We start from the raw sequence: 13,529 nt of genomic DNA, 5'->3' as shown, positions 1-13,529 counted from the left end.
TTCTCTATCCTTTCCATCCTCTCTTATCTGCATGACTCCTCTGCTCTGGACCATCTTCTGCTCTGCCCTCTGTTACCACTCCGTTCCTCTCCTCCATCATTCTTCCTCCCTGCATGTCCTTCTCCCCAGGCAAAAGCCCTGTCTCATCCATTCCACTCCCGTCTCCTCTCTGTCATACACTCTTCCTCCCTCTTCTTCGTCTCTATCTCTCTCTCTCTCTCTCTCTCTCTCTCTCCCAGCACACACTCTCGCCTTTTCTTGCCTGCAGCCCTGTCGACGAGACGAGTCGTCTGTGTGTACCATACACTGATCTCAGCAGACACCTGTTCCACCCTCCCACCGCCTCCTCCCCTCTTCCCTCTCTCTGTACACACACACACACACACACACAGAGAGGGAGACGAGGGGGAAGCGTGAAGCAAAACGCTCCAGTGAATAATTTAAGTCCCTACAGCAGGGAACCAAAATGGAGCCTGTCAAGCAGACAGATCCATTGAAACAGCAAAGAGACAGGTCGCTCACTACCTGGAGTCCGATACCGTGCCTGGAAATGATAGACTGCTTAACGATTCTTTCTTATCTCATTAATTTTAAACTATAATAACCTTTTGAACGGTAAGATACTGATTACACAGCATCCTTCACCTCGGTTAAGTGCTGCAAGGTGAGTCGATAGACCCTGAGAACAGTGTTGCTGTGCTGGCAATACGGGTTTCATGCCTGCAGAGTTCAAATATTGATGCACATATGAATGATTCCCTTTGGGTGAGAACCTCCACAATGGGCAGAAAACCTATACAACATGTCAAATTGTGCAATATTTGAAGAAAAAGAGAAAGAAGAAGAAGAAAAAAGAGGAGAGGAGCAAATGCAAGGAAACTTGGAGGCATTAAGAGTGTGGGGCAACATCAGAGGGTGACATGTGGGCAGTTACACTCACAGTTCAATGGCTTTGTTCCACATGATGACATAGCCTGAGAGCGTAAAGGACTCCACGTTGACGATGTGGATGTTCCCTCGTTCTGTGCCGATGTACAACCATTTACTCTGGAAGGGCAGGTGGCAGAAAGTTATTCTGTGAAGAGAACGAGAGGAGACGTGTTAAAGCGGTAGCAAAGGATGACAGAGGAAAAGAAAGGACGGTCGAATCCGGGTGAAATATACAGACAGCCGAGGCACACAAGCCTCTCTGAAAAATCACTCAACATCTTAGTATAACCACAGACAAATTATGCAAAACTCTGAGAGGATTATTTACCACTCCATCAGGTCGAAGCAGTCGAGATGAGAGTGGCAAACCAAAGAGATTTTTGAGTCATTCAATCAGCCCTTTCTTTCCAGACCTACAGGCTACATGAGGGCGAAGAGGCACCCATAATTCTCCTGTTTTCATCATCACTTCCCCATCTCCTCTTTTCATCCATCTATCAGACTTAAGTTTAATGAGAGGTTATAAACCCTTCCCTCCTTAACAGTGGCTATCCATTCATCTTCTCATCCCTTTGTCATCATTTTGTTCTTTCATCCATCCACCGACTCAACCTCCAATCCATCTAAGGAATAATAATGTACAACCTTGGAAATCCGGCTTGCTAATATTTCAAGGTCATCCAGCTCCTCTGGTGATCCTTTTGATTTTGCATGGGGGTTTGAGTTACACCTATGGACTTCAGTGGGCTGTATCTACAAGATAATGTCCCAGGTTCTTTAGCTAGGACCATCATCAAAGTCAGAAGAGAAAGTTTATCCATTTGACAGTGCTATTATTTTGTTCACTATTTCCAACAAGAAGGACACATGTAAGTATTTCTCTCGCCTTCCTACCAGATTCGTTTATGTTTAGCAATAGCATGATTCTGCACAGATTTAAGTCAAAGACTAATAGTAGCTATACGTAGCTATGCAGTGATATGACAAGAGGATATAGCACTGAGATGAAGTGAGTTTTTATTTCTGTTATCAGATCAAATCTTAATTTTTCAGAGATAAATTAATAAAACTGGAATTAAAGCAACTTAGGTGGCAGGCAAAGCAGCAAATTCCAGACGTCCATCTCCCCAGGAACGTCTGTCAGCTCCTACTGGGGGATGCCAAAGTGTTCCCAGGCCAAATGAGATTTGTAACATCCTAATCAGATGCCTGGTTCCTTTCGATGTGAAGGACAGTGGCTCCACTTAAAAGACCCTCCAGATGTCCAAGCTCGAGAGTAAATTGAGAGCTCTGCCTCTTGACTTGGCTCCCTCTTCACCATGACAGTCTGATACAATGTCCACAATACTGCTGATGCTGCACCAATCTATCTGTCCATTTCACGCTACATTTTTCCATCACTCTAAAACAAGACCCCAAAATACTTAAACTGCTTTGATTGAGACAGCAACTCACCCCCAACCCAGAGAGAGCAATGCAATGGTTTTGTGCCAAGCTCTCACTTTGGTTACACAGGGAGTGGATGGTTTGTAGCAATGGCTACAGTACCCCATATTCCTGCAGTAGCCCACTCAGGAGCTTCTTGACTACTTTCGCAACCTCAGCCATGGACATGCGCAAGTCTTCCCCTGTGTCTTCAGACTGTGCCTTCTCCACAGTGGATGTGTTTTCAGGAGATCCTCAAAGTTCTCTTTCCTCCACTCAACTATACCCCTAGTGTGGATCGGCTGAACACAGTCTAGGCTAAGCCCCATTTTATCTTCTTGACGCGTTGTTTTGCCAGAACTTCCTTGAGGCCAACCAAAAGTTCTTCTCTATGGCCTCACTGAACTCCTCCCACACCTGGATTTTGCTTCAGCAACCCTCCCAGTACTTTTCTGCTACTTCAGGATACCTCTGGGCCAACCAAGCCAAAGAATCTCCTTCAGCTTGACAAATTCTTTCACTGCTGGTGTTCACCAGCAGACTTTCTGCCCACAGCTTAAGCTTGCTGGAAAATAGAGAGACATAATACAGGGCACAAAAATCAATAAAATCTTAACGATTAATCTTGGAAGTGATTGATCCACTATGCAAGCTACTGTACTTGGGATAGGAATCAGTATTACTGACAAATATAAAGAGACTCTTTATAAAATGCTAACATTCGGTGAACCAAAATGCATACTTCTTGCACAAATGACAAAGTCTCAACTAAAACACAGTGCAAATACGGTCGTACTTGGGACTAGGATACTTGACATGCATGCTACATTCAAAAAACAATGTCTTTTATAGGACTGGATATTTCTACTTTTGGATTGGATATTTCTATTAAGAGAAGGTTTATCTTTTTTCGCATCATGTACAGTATGTATTGTGTTGCATACATTATGTTTACAAGCTGAGTTTGTTTGTCGGGTTGCACCGGAAAGTATTGTTGTGTAGTGGAAAAATCAATAAACATACTGAAAACTAGATAACATCAAAACAAATCTGTGTAAACATGTCCTTGCAGTGACTTTCAGTGTTTTTCCTGTATGTTTAATGCTCAGAAAGTTTGCATATCCTCCCTCACCCCTCCCCACACACACACACACACACACACACCTTTCCTCTCTGCCCCTGTGCTCTGCTCTAAAACATGAATAAATTCAATTTTTAGAGGAGAGGCATCAACAGACACAAAACAACATGTGTGCACACTAACCTACATTTTCATACAGCAGGAATGCATCCTAGCTTAATTAAATATGGAGCTGAACATGCTCATTTCTCACCTGGCAGTTTCTCTAACAGCAAAATGACTTCTCTTGTAATCCTTTCTCTTGTGCTCACTGGTTTTGTTTTTCCAAATCAGGAAGTGTGACATCTTTGAAGACCACAGAAGTCTAAGGGACAGTTTTGGAGGATGAGTGGGTGTATAATGTACAGACTCTGACGCAGAAGACTGGGATTCATGTTCTATCACCCACACACTGCTCTGAAAGTTCTATTAAAACGTTTGGTTAAAGTTTGAAAAAAAACTCAACGCACTCATTTTCTAACCAAGAAAACAAGATTTCACAAACCTGAACTCAGAACTTAGTTGTATTAAAACTGCCATAAAACAATACTGTTGGAATGAAATATGTTGTCATATGCAGATTACACGAATCAAGGAGGCAGGGCTGCAACAGTACGATCTGCATTACTAACATGAACAGTTGATCACTGAGATGCACACACTCGTACAGACTCTCTTAACCAGGCAAGATGACTAAGAGCTACATGACTTTTCATGACAACTTGTGGCGTACTTATGTCCACTAGGCAACTTGTCCACTGGATTTAATGTCCTTTTCTATCTGCACAAACAAATGCAATCCATCTATGGATACAAGGGCTGGATGTCTGTTTGTCTCTGTATTTATGTGCTTGGACAAGCTCATGCTTGTGCATGTATACATTGCATGTCAGCAATGTAATTATATATGTAGTGTACATAAATGTATGTAGTCTATAAATATGTGTGATCTGTGTATGTGCGCACAGACAAGCTAGCTGATCAAGTGTTCTGAGAGCCAGCATGAGAGGGCCAATCGAGAGGCAGTGTCAGGAGCATAATTATACAAATTTGCTTGCAGTTTAGGAGAGTGTGTGCGAGTCCACTTCTCTGCGTGCACGTGAATATGCACCAAAGCGTTTGTGCGAGTGTATTTATGTATGCGATTCGTCGTGTTCACACTGGTTGTGCACGCACGTGTCTCCTGGTGTAATCTCCAGTTTTGAGTGGTCACGACAACACAAAGGCAGCTGCCAGCTTGCAGGCTCCGGGCCAAACACATTGCCTTAGAAATGACAGACGCCTGCCATACACACATACAACTCCAAGACTAACTGAACTGTGGGCTGGACGGATGAGAGCATGCTTCACTGCAAATGAAATGGGGAGAGGGGGATACTTTAGAAAATCATCATTTGCAATGCATGGTTTTATGTGATGATCCTATCAAAGAGGATTGAGGATGTAAATTGAGTAATCTGTAGCTGTCTGTCATTACAAAGACACCGGTTTGAATACTTTGATATAAACTGCCTTAACCTGATGTTACTTGTCTTTTTCTTTTAATTTTTACTAAATTCTGTAGAGCAAAGCAACTGCCTAACTGCTGAATGGCTGACAATAATGCGGTAAGAATAAATGATTTGGTTCCAATAATGTGTGTGTCACCGCAGCAGCATTACGGTAATGGGACACATAATACAACACTGAATATTATTAGGCAAAACACAGTGTATCCAAACACATTAATTAATGAACTATGCTGGGTTTTGTTAGTTGTTTCATGTTTTAGTTTGAAAGTTAATTTCCTTACCTGTCATGTTTTGTTTTGCACTTCCTCCATTTATTATTTTTTTTCCCCCCATCTTTGCGATTGTTGATTATTTTCACCTGTCCCTTTGTTTTCACCTGTCTGTCTTGGGTGTCTAACATTGTAGTCCTTTTTTCCAAGGGTTTATTCCTTGTATTTTTTGGATCTTTCTTTGCTTTGCTTTTCCCTGGACTTTTTTGGTTTGACTTGGTGTTGCTTGGATTGCTTTTCTGGTTTTTACCCTTGCCTGCCTCACCATCCTGTGAACCTTCTGATTTCAAATGTTTTGAATACATTATGCTGAAATGTACCAGGTCTGTCTCGAGTGTGTGCGCCTGGGTTTACCTCCTTGCGTTCCTTGTTTCTCTGTATGCACAAGAGTGCGAACATCAGTGGAATAGTAGTCAGTGACATACAGCATCTGCTTGGCAAAGCTCCAGATTGGATGGAAGAGTCTGTTCTAATCTGAGAGGCCAGAGACCCCAATCTTCCCACAGCGTCTCAATTAAGAAGAATTTAATCTGATAACACACTGAGTGTACGTACACACACACACACACACACACACACACACACAGATTGTCTACACATCTATCCAGTACATAACACCTGCAAAAATCAGTCCAAGCCTGTGCCTTTGTTTTCAGTTAACCAAAATTCAGTTAGAGAGAAAAACTTGTGGATGGAATAATCCTTGATCAACAGCCCAGCAACAACCTTAATGAGGCCTGTGTGAGTAAACTATATAAGCTATATGTTTTAAAATATATATTGTAAAGCCATGTATTAATGCACGAGCAATGCTGACAAACTACAGGGCAGATATTTTAAGGTTCAAGTGTATTTTTCAAAAATGGGCTGTGACTCCAGCTGGGATCCAACCTAAGATTCAGGCTATTTAAAAGTCCAATATTAAATGACTGATGTATTTGCTGCAGCAGAGACATGGGGCAGCTATATCAACAAAATCATCTAAAAACCTTACCAATAAACAAGTAAATGTGGAGAGATCAAGCCTCATTTGTGTTGCATGTGTACTTGTGTGCATGCATTTACACAAAATGACCCTGGCTCCCACCTCTTATTATCTCCCATCATATCACCCAGTGCTGACGATGGCATCCACATCTGCAGTGCATTCCTGTGAGGCCAGGAGGTGACGAGAGCATCCTACGCCAGAATGACTCGGCAGGATTTCTTTTGCGCTCCCTCCTTCCCCACACTCCTACCCACAGACTGACTCACTGCTCTCTGGCTGAGGCCCAGACTGTCTCAACTCCTCCTCTTCTCCCTTCTCTCCTCTCTCCTAGGGCCTGTGATCTGATATGAATGGATGCTGACACTGGAGGGCTTTCTGCAACACTGCTTTCACCCATCAACTCAAATTCTTATCAGGGGAATGTAGGAGAGAAGAAGGAAGCAAGGTGGGAGGGGAAGGCTCTGTGTGGAGTATTGGAATCGGTCCCTCAGACATGGGTGCCTCGTTATGTTGTAAAATGGAGGTGCAAACTTGGAAACATAAATGGCAGGGGGTCTCAGAAAAAGAAAAATTGTAATTTAAAACAAATTGCCTGAATTTCCACACAACCCAACCTTTTGGATTAAGTCAAGAAACAGACACTAGTTAGATTAGTGAAACTGCGTGAGCTATTAACACTCATATATCAAACTCCTGTGTAGATTGGCAGACTGTGACTGGCAGTCAAAGCACGCTGTGGCAAACAATAAGTGAGTGTTCGACTGAAAAGCATGATAATAATAATAATAATAATGATCATTGATATGAGCTGCTTACATGTGTGTGGACCGTATAGTGATAGAGTGAGTTTCTTTCTACAAATACAAACATTTGTCACCACAAATTGAATAACTGGGATGCATTTCATTCACACGCTCCAGTGCTCAGGCGCTCGTGCTCTCACATGACAGACAGCCTATAGATTAGGGTGAATTAGGCGAATTAGGGCTATGCAGAAAATATATTTAATAGAAAAAAAGACAAATTTTTGATGCTAGCAGACACAAGTCACAAGAGAGCTGTGTCTAGTGAATGCTAACTCATTTAAAATAAACCCTTTAATAACTTTCCTGCAGAGTTCAACGGCAGAACCAGCGGAGCTGGAGGCGATTAGCCTAGCTTAGCACGAGGAAACAAGCCACAGTGGCCTGGCTCTGTCCAAAGTTACTGATGAAGTTCAATTATGAACACACTGCATCCAACTTTGCAGAGTTAGGCTGGTTAATTAGCTGGTTTCAGAGGTGTTGGTTTCAGTATTATTGAACAGTGAAGAGAGCCAGGCCAGGTGTTTCCTCCTGCTTCCAGTCCTAATGCTGAGCTTATCAACTCACTGTTCTAGCTCAAAATGCAGATGGTATCAGTCTATCCATATAAGTCAAGTATTAAATATTACATATTAAAGCTCTTCCTAAACATACAGGTGAATAGCAATACAGTAAACTTTTGTTGTGAATCTTAATTTAATTAGAAGTATGTGGAGTTCTTTACATATGAGTGTTTCATTTGACTTGTGACAGGCTCTTTTTATTCTGTGGATCCCTGTTAGGAGGCTGTTGTGGCAGTTCTGGTTGGGTGACTGTGCTTTTGTTGATGGAGGAAATGGCTGCCTTGTCCTCTACACCCTGACAAGCTAAAGTCAAGCTGTGAACAAACAGTCAGAGAGGGGAAAACCAAAGGAGCAGAGATAGAAAGTGGGAGAAGTGGCAGTGGGTCACCATGACTTTAACAGGTTTTAGAGAGCTGTCTGATTCAATCCAGCAATGTGTCTTAAACGCAACCAGCTACACTGTTTCTTGACTTAACTTCAATAACCATTCTTACCTTAAGATGACATTTCTAACTGAGATCTTCTAACAGCAATTTGGAAATGAAAGATGTAACCTGGTGGATGCATCTTTCAGCAGAATTTAAAAAAAAAAAGCAGAGGAACATATGTAGCCTTTGGAGATGAAGGAGATCGTAAAATCTTATCGGAGTACAAGACACTTGGCTAAACTGTGTGATAGGAAAGCTGAAATAAGGCGGTCCTCACAAAACTGTGATGGTCCCATTAACTTTGGAGGCTGCTCCTTTGGGGCAGCTATTGTAATAATCGCTCTGGGGGGCTATTTCATATGTATTGCTTGAATAAAGAGGAAAAGACTGGAAAACCCACCAAGTATGAGCATTTTCATTTCTCTGAACTAACTACATTAAAAGCAAAAGATGTGACTTGCTAGTGCAATAAGCCAATCAGTCGATGATTATTTAATATATATACATATATATATATATATATATATATGCCTGTTACATACACGTGAAGAGAAATACCTCTGACATGATGTCAGTATGTCACATGGTTAAAGGGTAACACACAGGACAATGTATGAGCGAGCATGTTACCCTGGCAATGTATCCTGGTAAGAGAAGGTGAACCACCTTTGTGACCTTGAAAGTGCGAGGTTAACACAAATCCTGTTTAATATTAAGGGCATCTGGTGTACATTGTATTGAATTATCCACTGAATGTTGTCACATATACAAGGAGCGTGTTCTGTGAGACATAGAGATCTAATGCGACTAACAAGACTGCCTCACTCATGAGGCTGAAGTACTGTATCTGAATTTTCTCTGTCCATAGTTTACACATTACAAGGGCTAAAAGCCAACATTTTTCCTCTTGAAATGTGAAGAACAGAGAGTTGGATGTTTGGTGCCTCTAAAGCCTCCTTGCTGCTCTTGCTACCCGTTTCTCCTTCACAATCAATGAGCAATTCCATCCATCCTTTCTCAAATTCTTTGCTCTTCCTCAAAAGCCTTTTCTTCTGTTCCTTTCACGTCTTCCCAATGTTGAGCTCTACTGTTCCAAATGTGACTTTGTAGCTCCTCATTCCCATCTCCACGTCTCTTGAGATGTAATCACTCTCCGCTCCTCTCCGTGGCCGTGTCTTGAGGTCGCTGAGTTGGACGGCGGTGCTTAGTAAATGTCAGAGGCGGTCAAGCGCTCCCACGAGTACACAACGCGCCTTAAAAGCTGCTGCCGGCCACCTGTCCATCACATCAGCGTTGTCTCAAATCATTAGCTCTGACGTTTAACCCATTCACCACTTTTGACTGTGACAGATCACTGGCCAATGATATGATTGGTTCTGATGGGTAATCACTGTATGTGTGATTGTAGGAGACAGTGGACTCTAACTTACTTGAGAGGAGGTGATTCTGCACACCACTCATCGTCTTGTATCTCAGAACATTGTCAACGTTGGCAAATGAAAACATTCAATTTTACAAGCGTGATCAAATGGTTATTTTTGCATGGCTTTGTCTATCACATGCAGTGCATCACACCAAGATTACTGTTTCAAAGCATTGCCTGCTTGACTTTAGCCTGATTTCACTTTCAGCTGACATTTTTTTTCCATTTTAATGTGTCACAATTAACATTTTGCAGCTTTGAACCCTGAGTGGCAAAGAACAGTCTGAGATTTGCAATTTAAGAATTGGCCATTGATCACATTATGGTTTTCACATCCCACCCATAAGACTGACACGAGTTTGTCTTCTGAGTCAGACTTTATAATTCCTTAACAAATGCAATGCTTTTTTCGCTTTTTTCGCTTTTGCCAAGCTTGTCAGTTCTTGGATATTGGATTGTCCTTGATGTAGCACCAAGGACAGTTTTGAGGCATTTGGTGCAACTGCAACAACCACATGTAATAACACTTTTTTGATAGTAGATGGTAGAGGTGTGACAGAGAAATTAAGGGGTTACAGAGAAGACGAATGACAAGCAACAAAAATTCCTCACTGTAGGTTGTGTATTCCCTGTGTGTATTCCCTCTTTAAAATCAACAGAAACAGCTGGTTTGCTGGAAAGTTATCTGAAAACTGGTGGTATGTTATAAAACTGGTTGGCACCAGTATTAAGTACAGATAATTTAGGTAACAGATTTAAATTGCATATTTGCCTCTTTGGTTACTCATAACTAAGGAATTCAACCTCACTGTACTGTAGGCTTTATCTGATGAAGGTAAACTGTATTTCGCATGTTTATCAGATGAATCTGTATATCAGAAGTGTTGCCATGTGTGTTAATTAAAGTCATTATGTTTTGTTTCTGTGTGTGTGTGTGTGTGTGTGTGTGTATGTAAAACAACCTGCTGGTACAAACCTTCAGGTGTTTGGGTAAGTTCACACCTGTGTCCCAGCAATGGGAAAGCCTCAAAGGCAGAGCAAGTGACCCAAATAATGAGCGTTCAGTTCGGTTCAGTTAGAAACCAACACAAAGAGAAACAGAGAGCCAGAGATAGTGTGTGTGTGTGTGTGAGAGAGAGAGAGAGAGAGAGAGCGAGAGAGAGAGAGAGAGAGCATCAGCCTCTCTGTCACCTCCTTTGCCCTGCGCACAGTTTTGAAAGCACAAGGACACATTTGCCAAATGAAATGCCGTCTGTTTGCATACAGTATGACAGTCAGCAAAAACCAACAGTTCACACGGGCAACAAACTGCGACGCCGGCCCTGCTCAGAAGGACACAGTTCATGTCGCACCAGAGTGAGTGCGAGAGCCTAACTGAGGAGGGAGAAGACAAACAGTACAAAAAAACAAAAAAAACAAAAAAGAGGTTAGGAGGAGGAGGAGGGGTGTGGCGGAAAGACGAATCGCCTTCACGGACGGCCTTTCTCAAGCGTTCTCGTGTGCACCTCTCACCTCTCTCTGTTGAACTTGAGGGAGTGGAGGATGGCTGGTCTCTTCTGCCTCAGGTTCCACAGGTGGACGCTGTCGTCGGCCAGAGCACTCACCAGCGCTCCCTGTCACGACAGAGAGGCCATTTCATTTTGATTCAAAGATTATTAGACAGGAAAAAGACTTCAAAGGTAACACAAGTGCCTGAAATGCATGTTGATTATAACGACAGAAATATCCATAAACGCATGTGCAGGCTGCACATTCTCTCTGTGAGAATGACATCCATGAGTCAGACTCCATTCTCTTCAAACTTTAAATCAGGCAGCTTTCTCCCAGGTAACCATGATGATTCATAACATGCATATACGACTGTGTATGTGTGCATGTAGGAGGCATTTAAAATCGTCTCCATCTCCCTGAGGGTTTGTTTGAGCTGCTGAGTCACAGTCACACAGACACTGACACACACAAACACGACTAAGCATGAAATACTGCATTTCTCATGAATTCAAAGTAAATCAAACTCATGTTTTTGCCATATGAATCAGAAAGTGCTGTAGGTGTTCCATGCCCATAGCATGTTTCCAGTTTGTCATTTGACACTTGACAAACTGCCACTGTGGCCTGCAGGTTTGAGCCTGCGGTGGTTTAATATGGCATATAGACAGAACTGCCCATTTCAGCTGCGCAATGGCCTAATAAGGGTTGGCTGAGTACTGGGTCGAAGAAAAAAGGACAAATGTTAAAGTTATACAACATCATTCCAATGCAACTTTCAATATTGCTGCCAACGGATAACGAATCTTGCAAAGCTCGTGTACCAGGAAGTCTTATCAACAAGTGGTTTAGATCAAAAACTGTATGTTGTATGTATGAATATACAAAGTTGATTTATACGAATTTCACCTGGTAAAAGTGTTTTTTTGGAATTTCTGCTTCTGATTAATTTTTTAATTCAATTTCCCAAAGTCCTCAGGGCATCACTATTTAATCTAATAAAAGCAGCCACAACACTGCTGATACTAAAGAAAAATGAGACCATTAAAAACACTCAATGCTTTGACCACTGGTACTGAGCACTGAATAAGTACCGAGGATTGGTACCCAGAACTCCTGACACCAGGGGAATTTGGTCAAATGACTGATTCTGTGGCGTATAAAGAAGATAACATCTCACTGTGATGGAACATGTAAAGAGCGGAGGGAGATAAGCAGACAGGAATGGTGACTTTTATATAACCAACCCGATCATCCAAACACCTTTCCCTACAACAGCACACATTAATAAATACTTTTATGGCATGAAATGCGATTACCAGGGATGAGCATTCATGAATCAGCCCCTAAGACTTTTTAAATGGCATACAACACAGTGGACTTCTTTTATGGACCAAAGTGGAACACTGGGGCAGGATCCTAATATGTATCTCAATAACACTTTTACAAATTTGCCTTTCATCTGCTTTGTAAGATGGCGCTGGTCTTAAAGATGAGAACAGATGCCTCACTGGAGTAATAAAGCATAAAGCAGTGTGCTGACTCATGTTGTTTTGACCTACCTCATTGATGAGAAACTGTAGCTGGATGACGGCCGCGCCACTCTCGTGCTGACAGTAACACTCCACACCTGGACGACCAAACCTGAAAGGTTCTCTGTCAAGGAACGCACAATACCAAACAAAACTATGTTTCACCAAACCACTAGCTTTTGTTCGCACAGGTAGTCAAGTGTACACTGTATACGCATAAGGTGTCTTTTTTTCCCCCCAAATGTACTGCAGCCCAGAACAAGTGCCTCAGTGTTTGAAGGTCATTTGCTCATTGCTACAGCTGATGCAAGGGTCATGACATCTGTTGCCTGGTTTACCTGCTGGGATGAAAATGGAATATCCACAGTGTCATTTTTACGGTCTACCAACGAAGCTTGAACATATAACATCAACTACAACAAGGTAAGATCTCAATACTGCAGGACTCTGTGACTCCACACATGGCTTTGAATCACATTTCTTGTGTTTTGCCGTGACCAGTGGCATTACGTTTTTGAGCTGTCCACCCCATTCACATGAAAGCAATATATCAGGAACACCTTGAGTGAACATCAGATTTGGCAAAAATGTCCAGTTGGACTCAAGGAAAAACTGATTATATATTGCGTAGTTATGTAAAAGGTCAAGGTTACTGGGACCTTATGGCTGCCCCATTTTCAAAAGCACAATATCTTAGCAACACCATGAGGGAATTTCTATAAATTTGGCAACAACGTTCAGGACCCAGGACGAATTAATCAGATTTTGGTGGTCAAAGGACATTGCAACCTCACAACCCATGTTTTAACTGTAAGCTAAGTATTCATGCACTAATTATGACCATCTGGCCATTATTTGACAGCCTAATGCACGAACACAGGGGGACATTCTGTGTTTTGTAATGACTGAGAAATACTGAATCAAACAGATGATTGCAGTTGTACAGAAATAGCAGTATGGCGTATGCAAGGAAAATAGATATACAGAGCCAAAACAAAACAAGGGAACATAGGCAGTACTGCAGCAAAGGAAGAAAACCTACAGGATTG

General features: G+C 42.0%; 1 protein-coding gene across 3 annotated transcripts in view; it reads right to left on the bottom strand.

Annotated features, from left to right (window-relative positions):
* The window catches only part of stxbp5a (syntaxin binding protein 5a (tomosyn)), an 87,886-nt gene that overhangs the window by 41,225 nt on the left and 33,132 nt on the right, over positions 1 to 13,529 (bottom strand). For all 3 annotated transcript variants that reach the window (XM_046372637.1, XM_046372638.1, XM_046372639.1), the window contains exons 4-6: positions 12,511 to 12,592; positions 10,973 to 11,073; positions 941 to 1,075 (exon numbers count right to left, since the gene is read on the bottom strand). In XM_046372637.1, coding sequence (XP_046228593.1) covers positions 941 to 1,075; positions 10,973 to 11,073; positions 12,511 to 12,592 — 318 coding nt within the window. The remainder of the gene's footprint in view (positions 1 to 940; positions 1,076 to 10,972; positions 11,074 to 12,510; positions 12,593 to 13,529) is intronic.

This window comes from Scatophagus argus, chromosome 19 (assembly GCF_020382885.2).
Source record: "Scatophagus argus isolate fScaArg1 chromosome 19, fScaArg1.pri, whole genome shotgun sequence".
In the NCBI taxonomy this organism is placed as follows: domain Eukaryota; kingdom Metazoa; phylum Chordata; class Actinopteri; family Scatophagidae; genus Scatophagus; species Scatophagus argus.
Note: the sequence above shows the minus strand (reverse complement) of the source record. Positions and strands in the feature narration are given on the sequence as shown.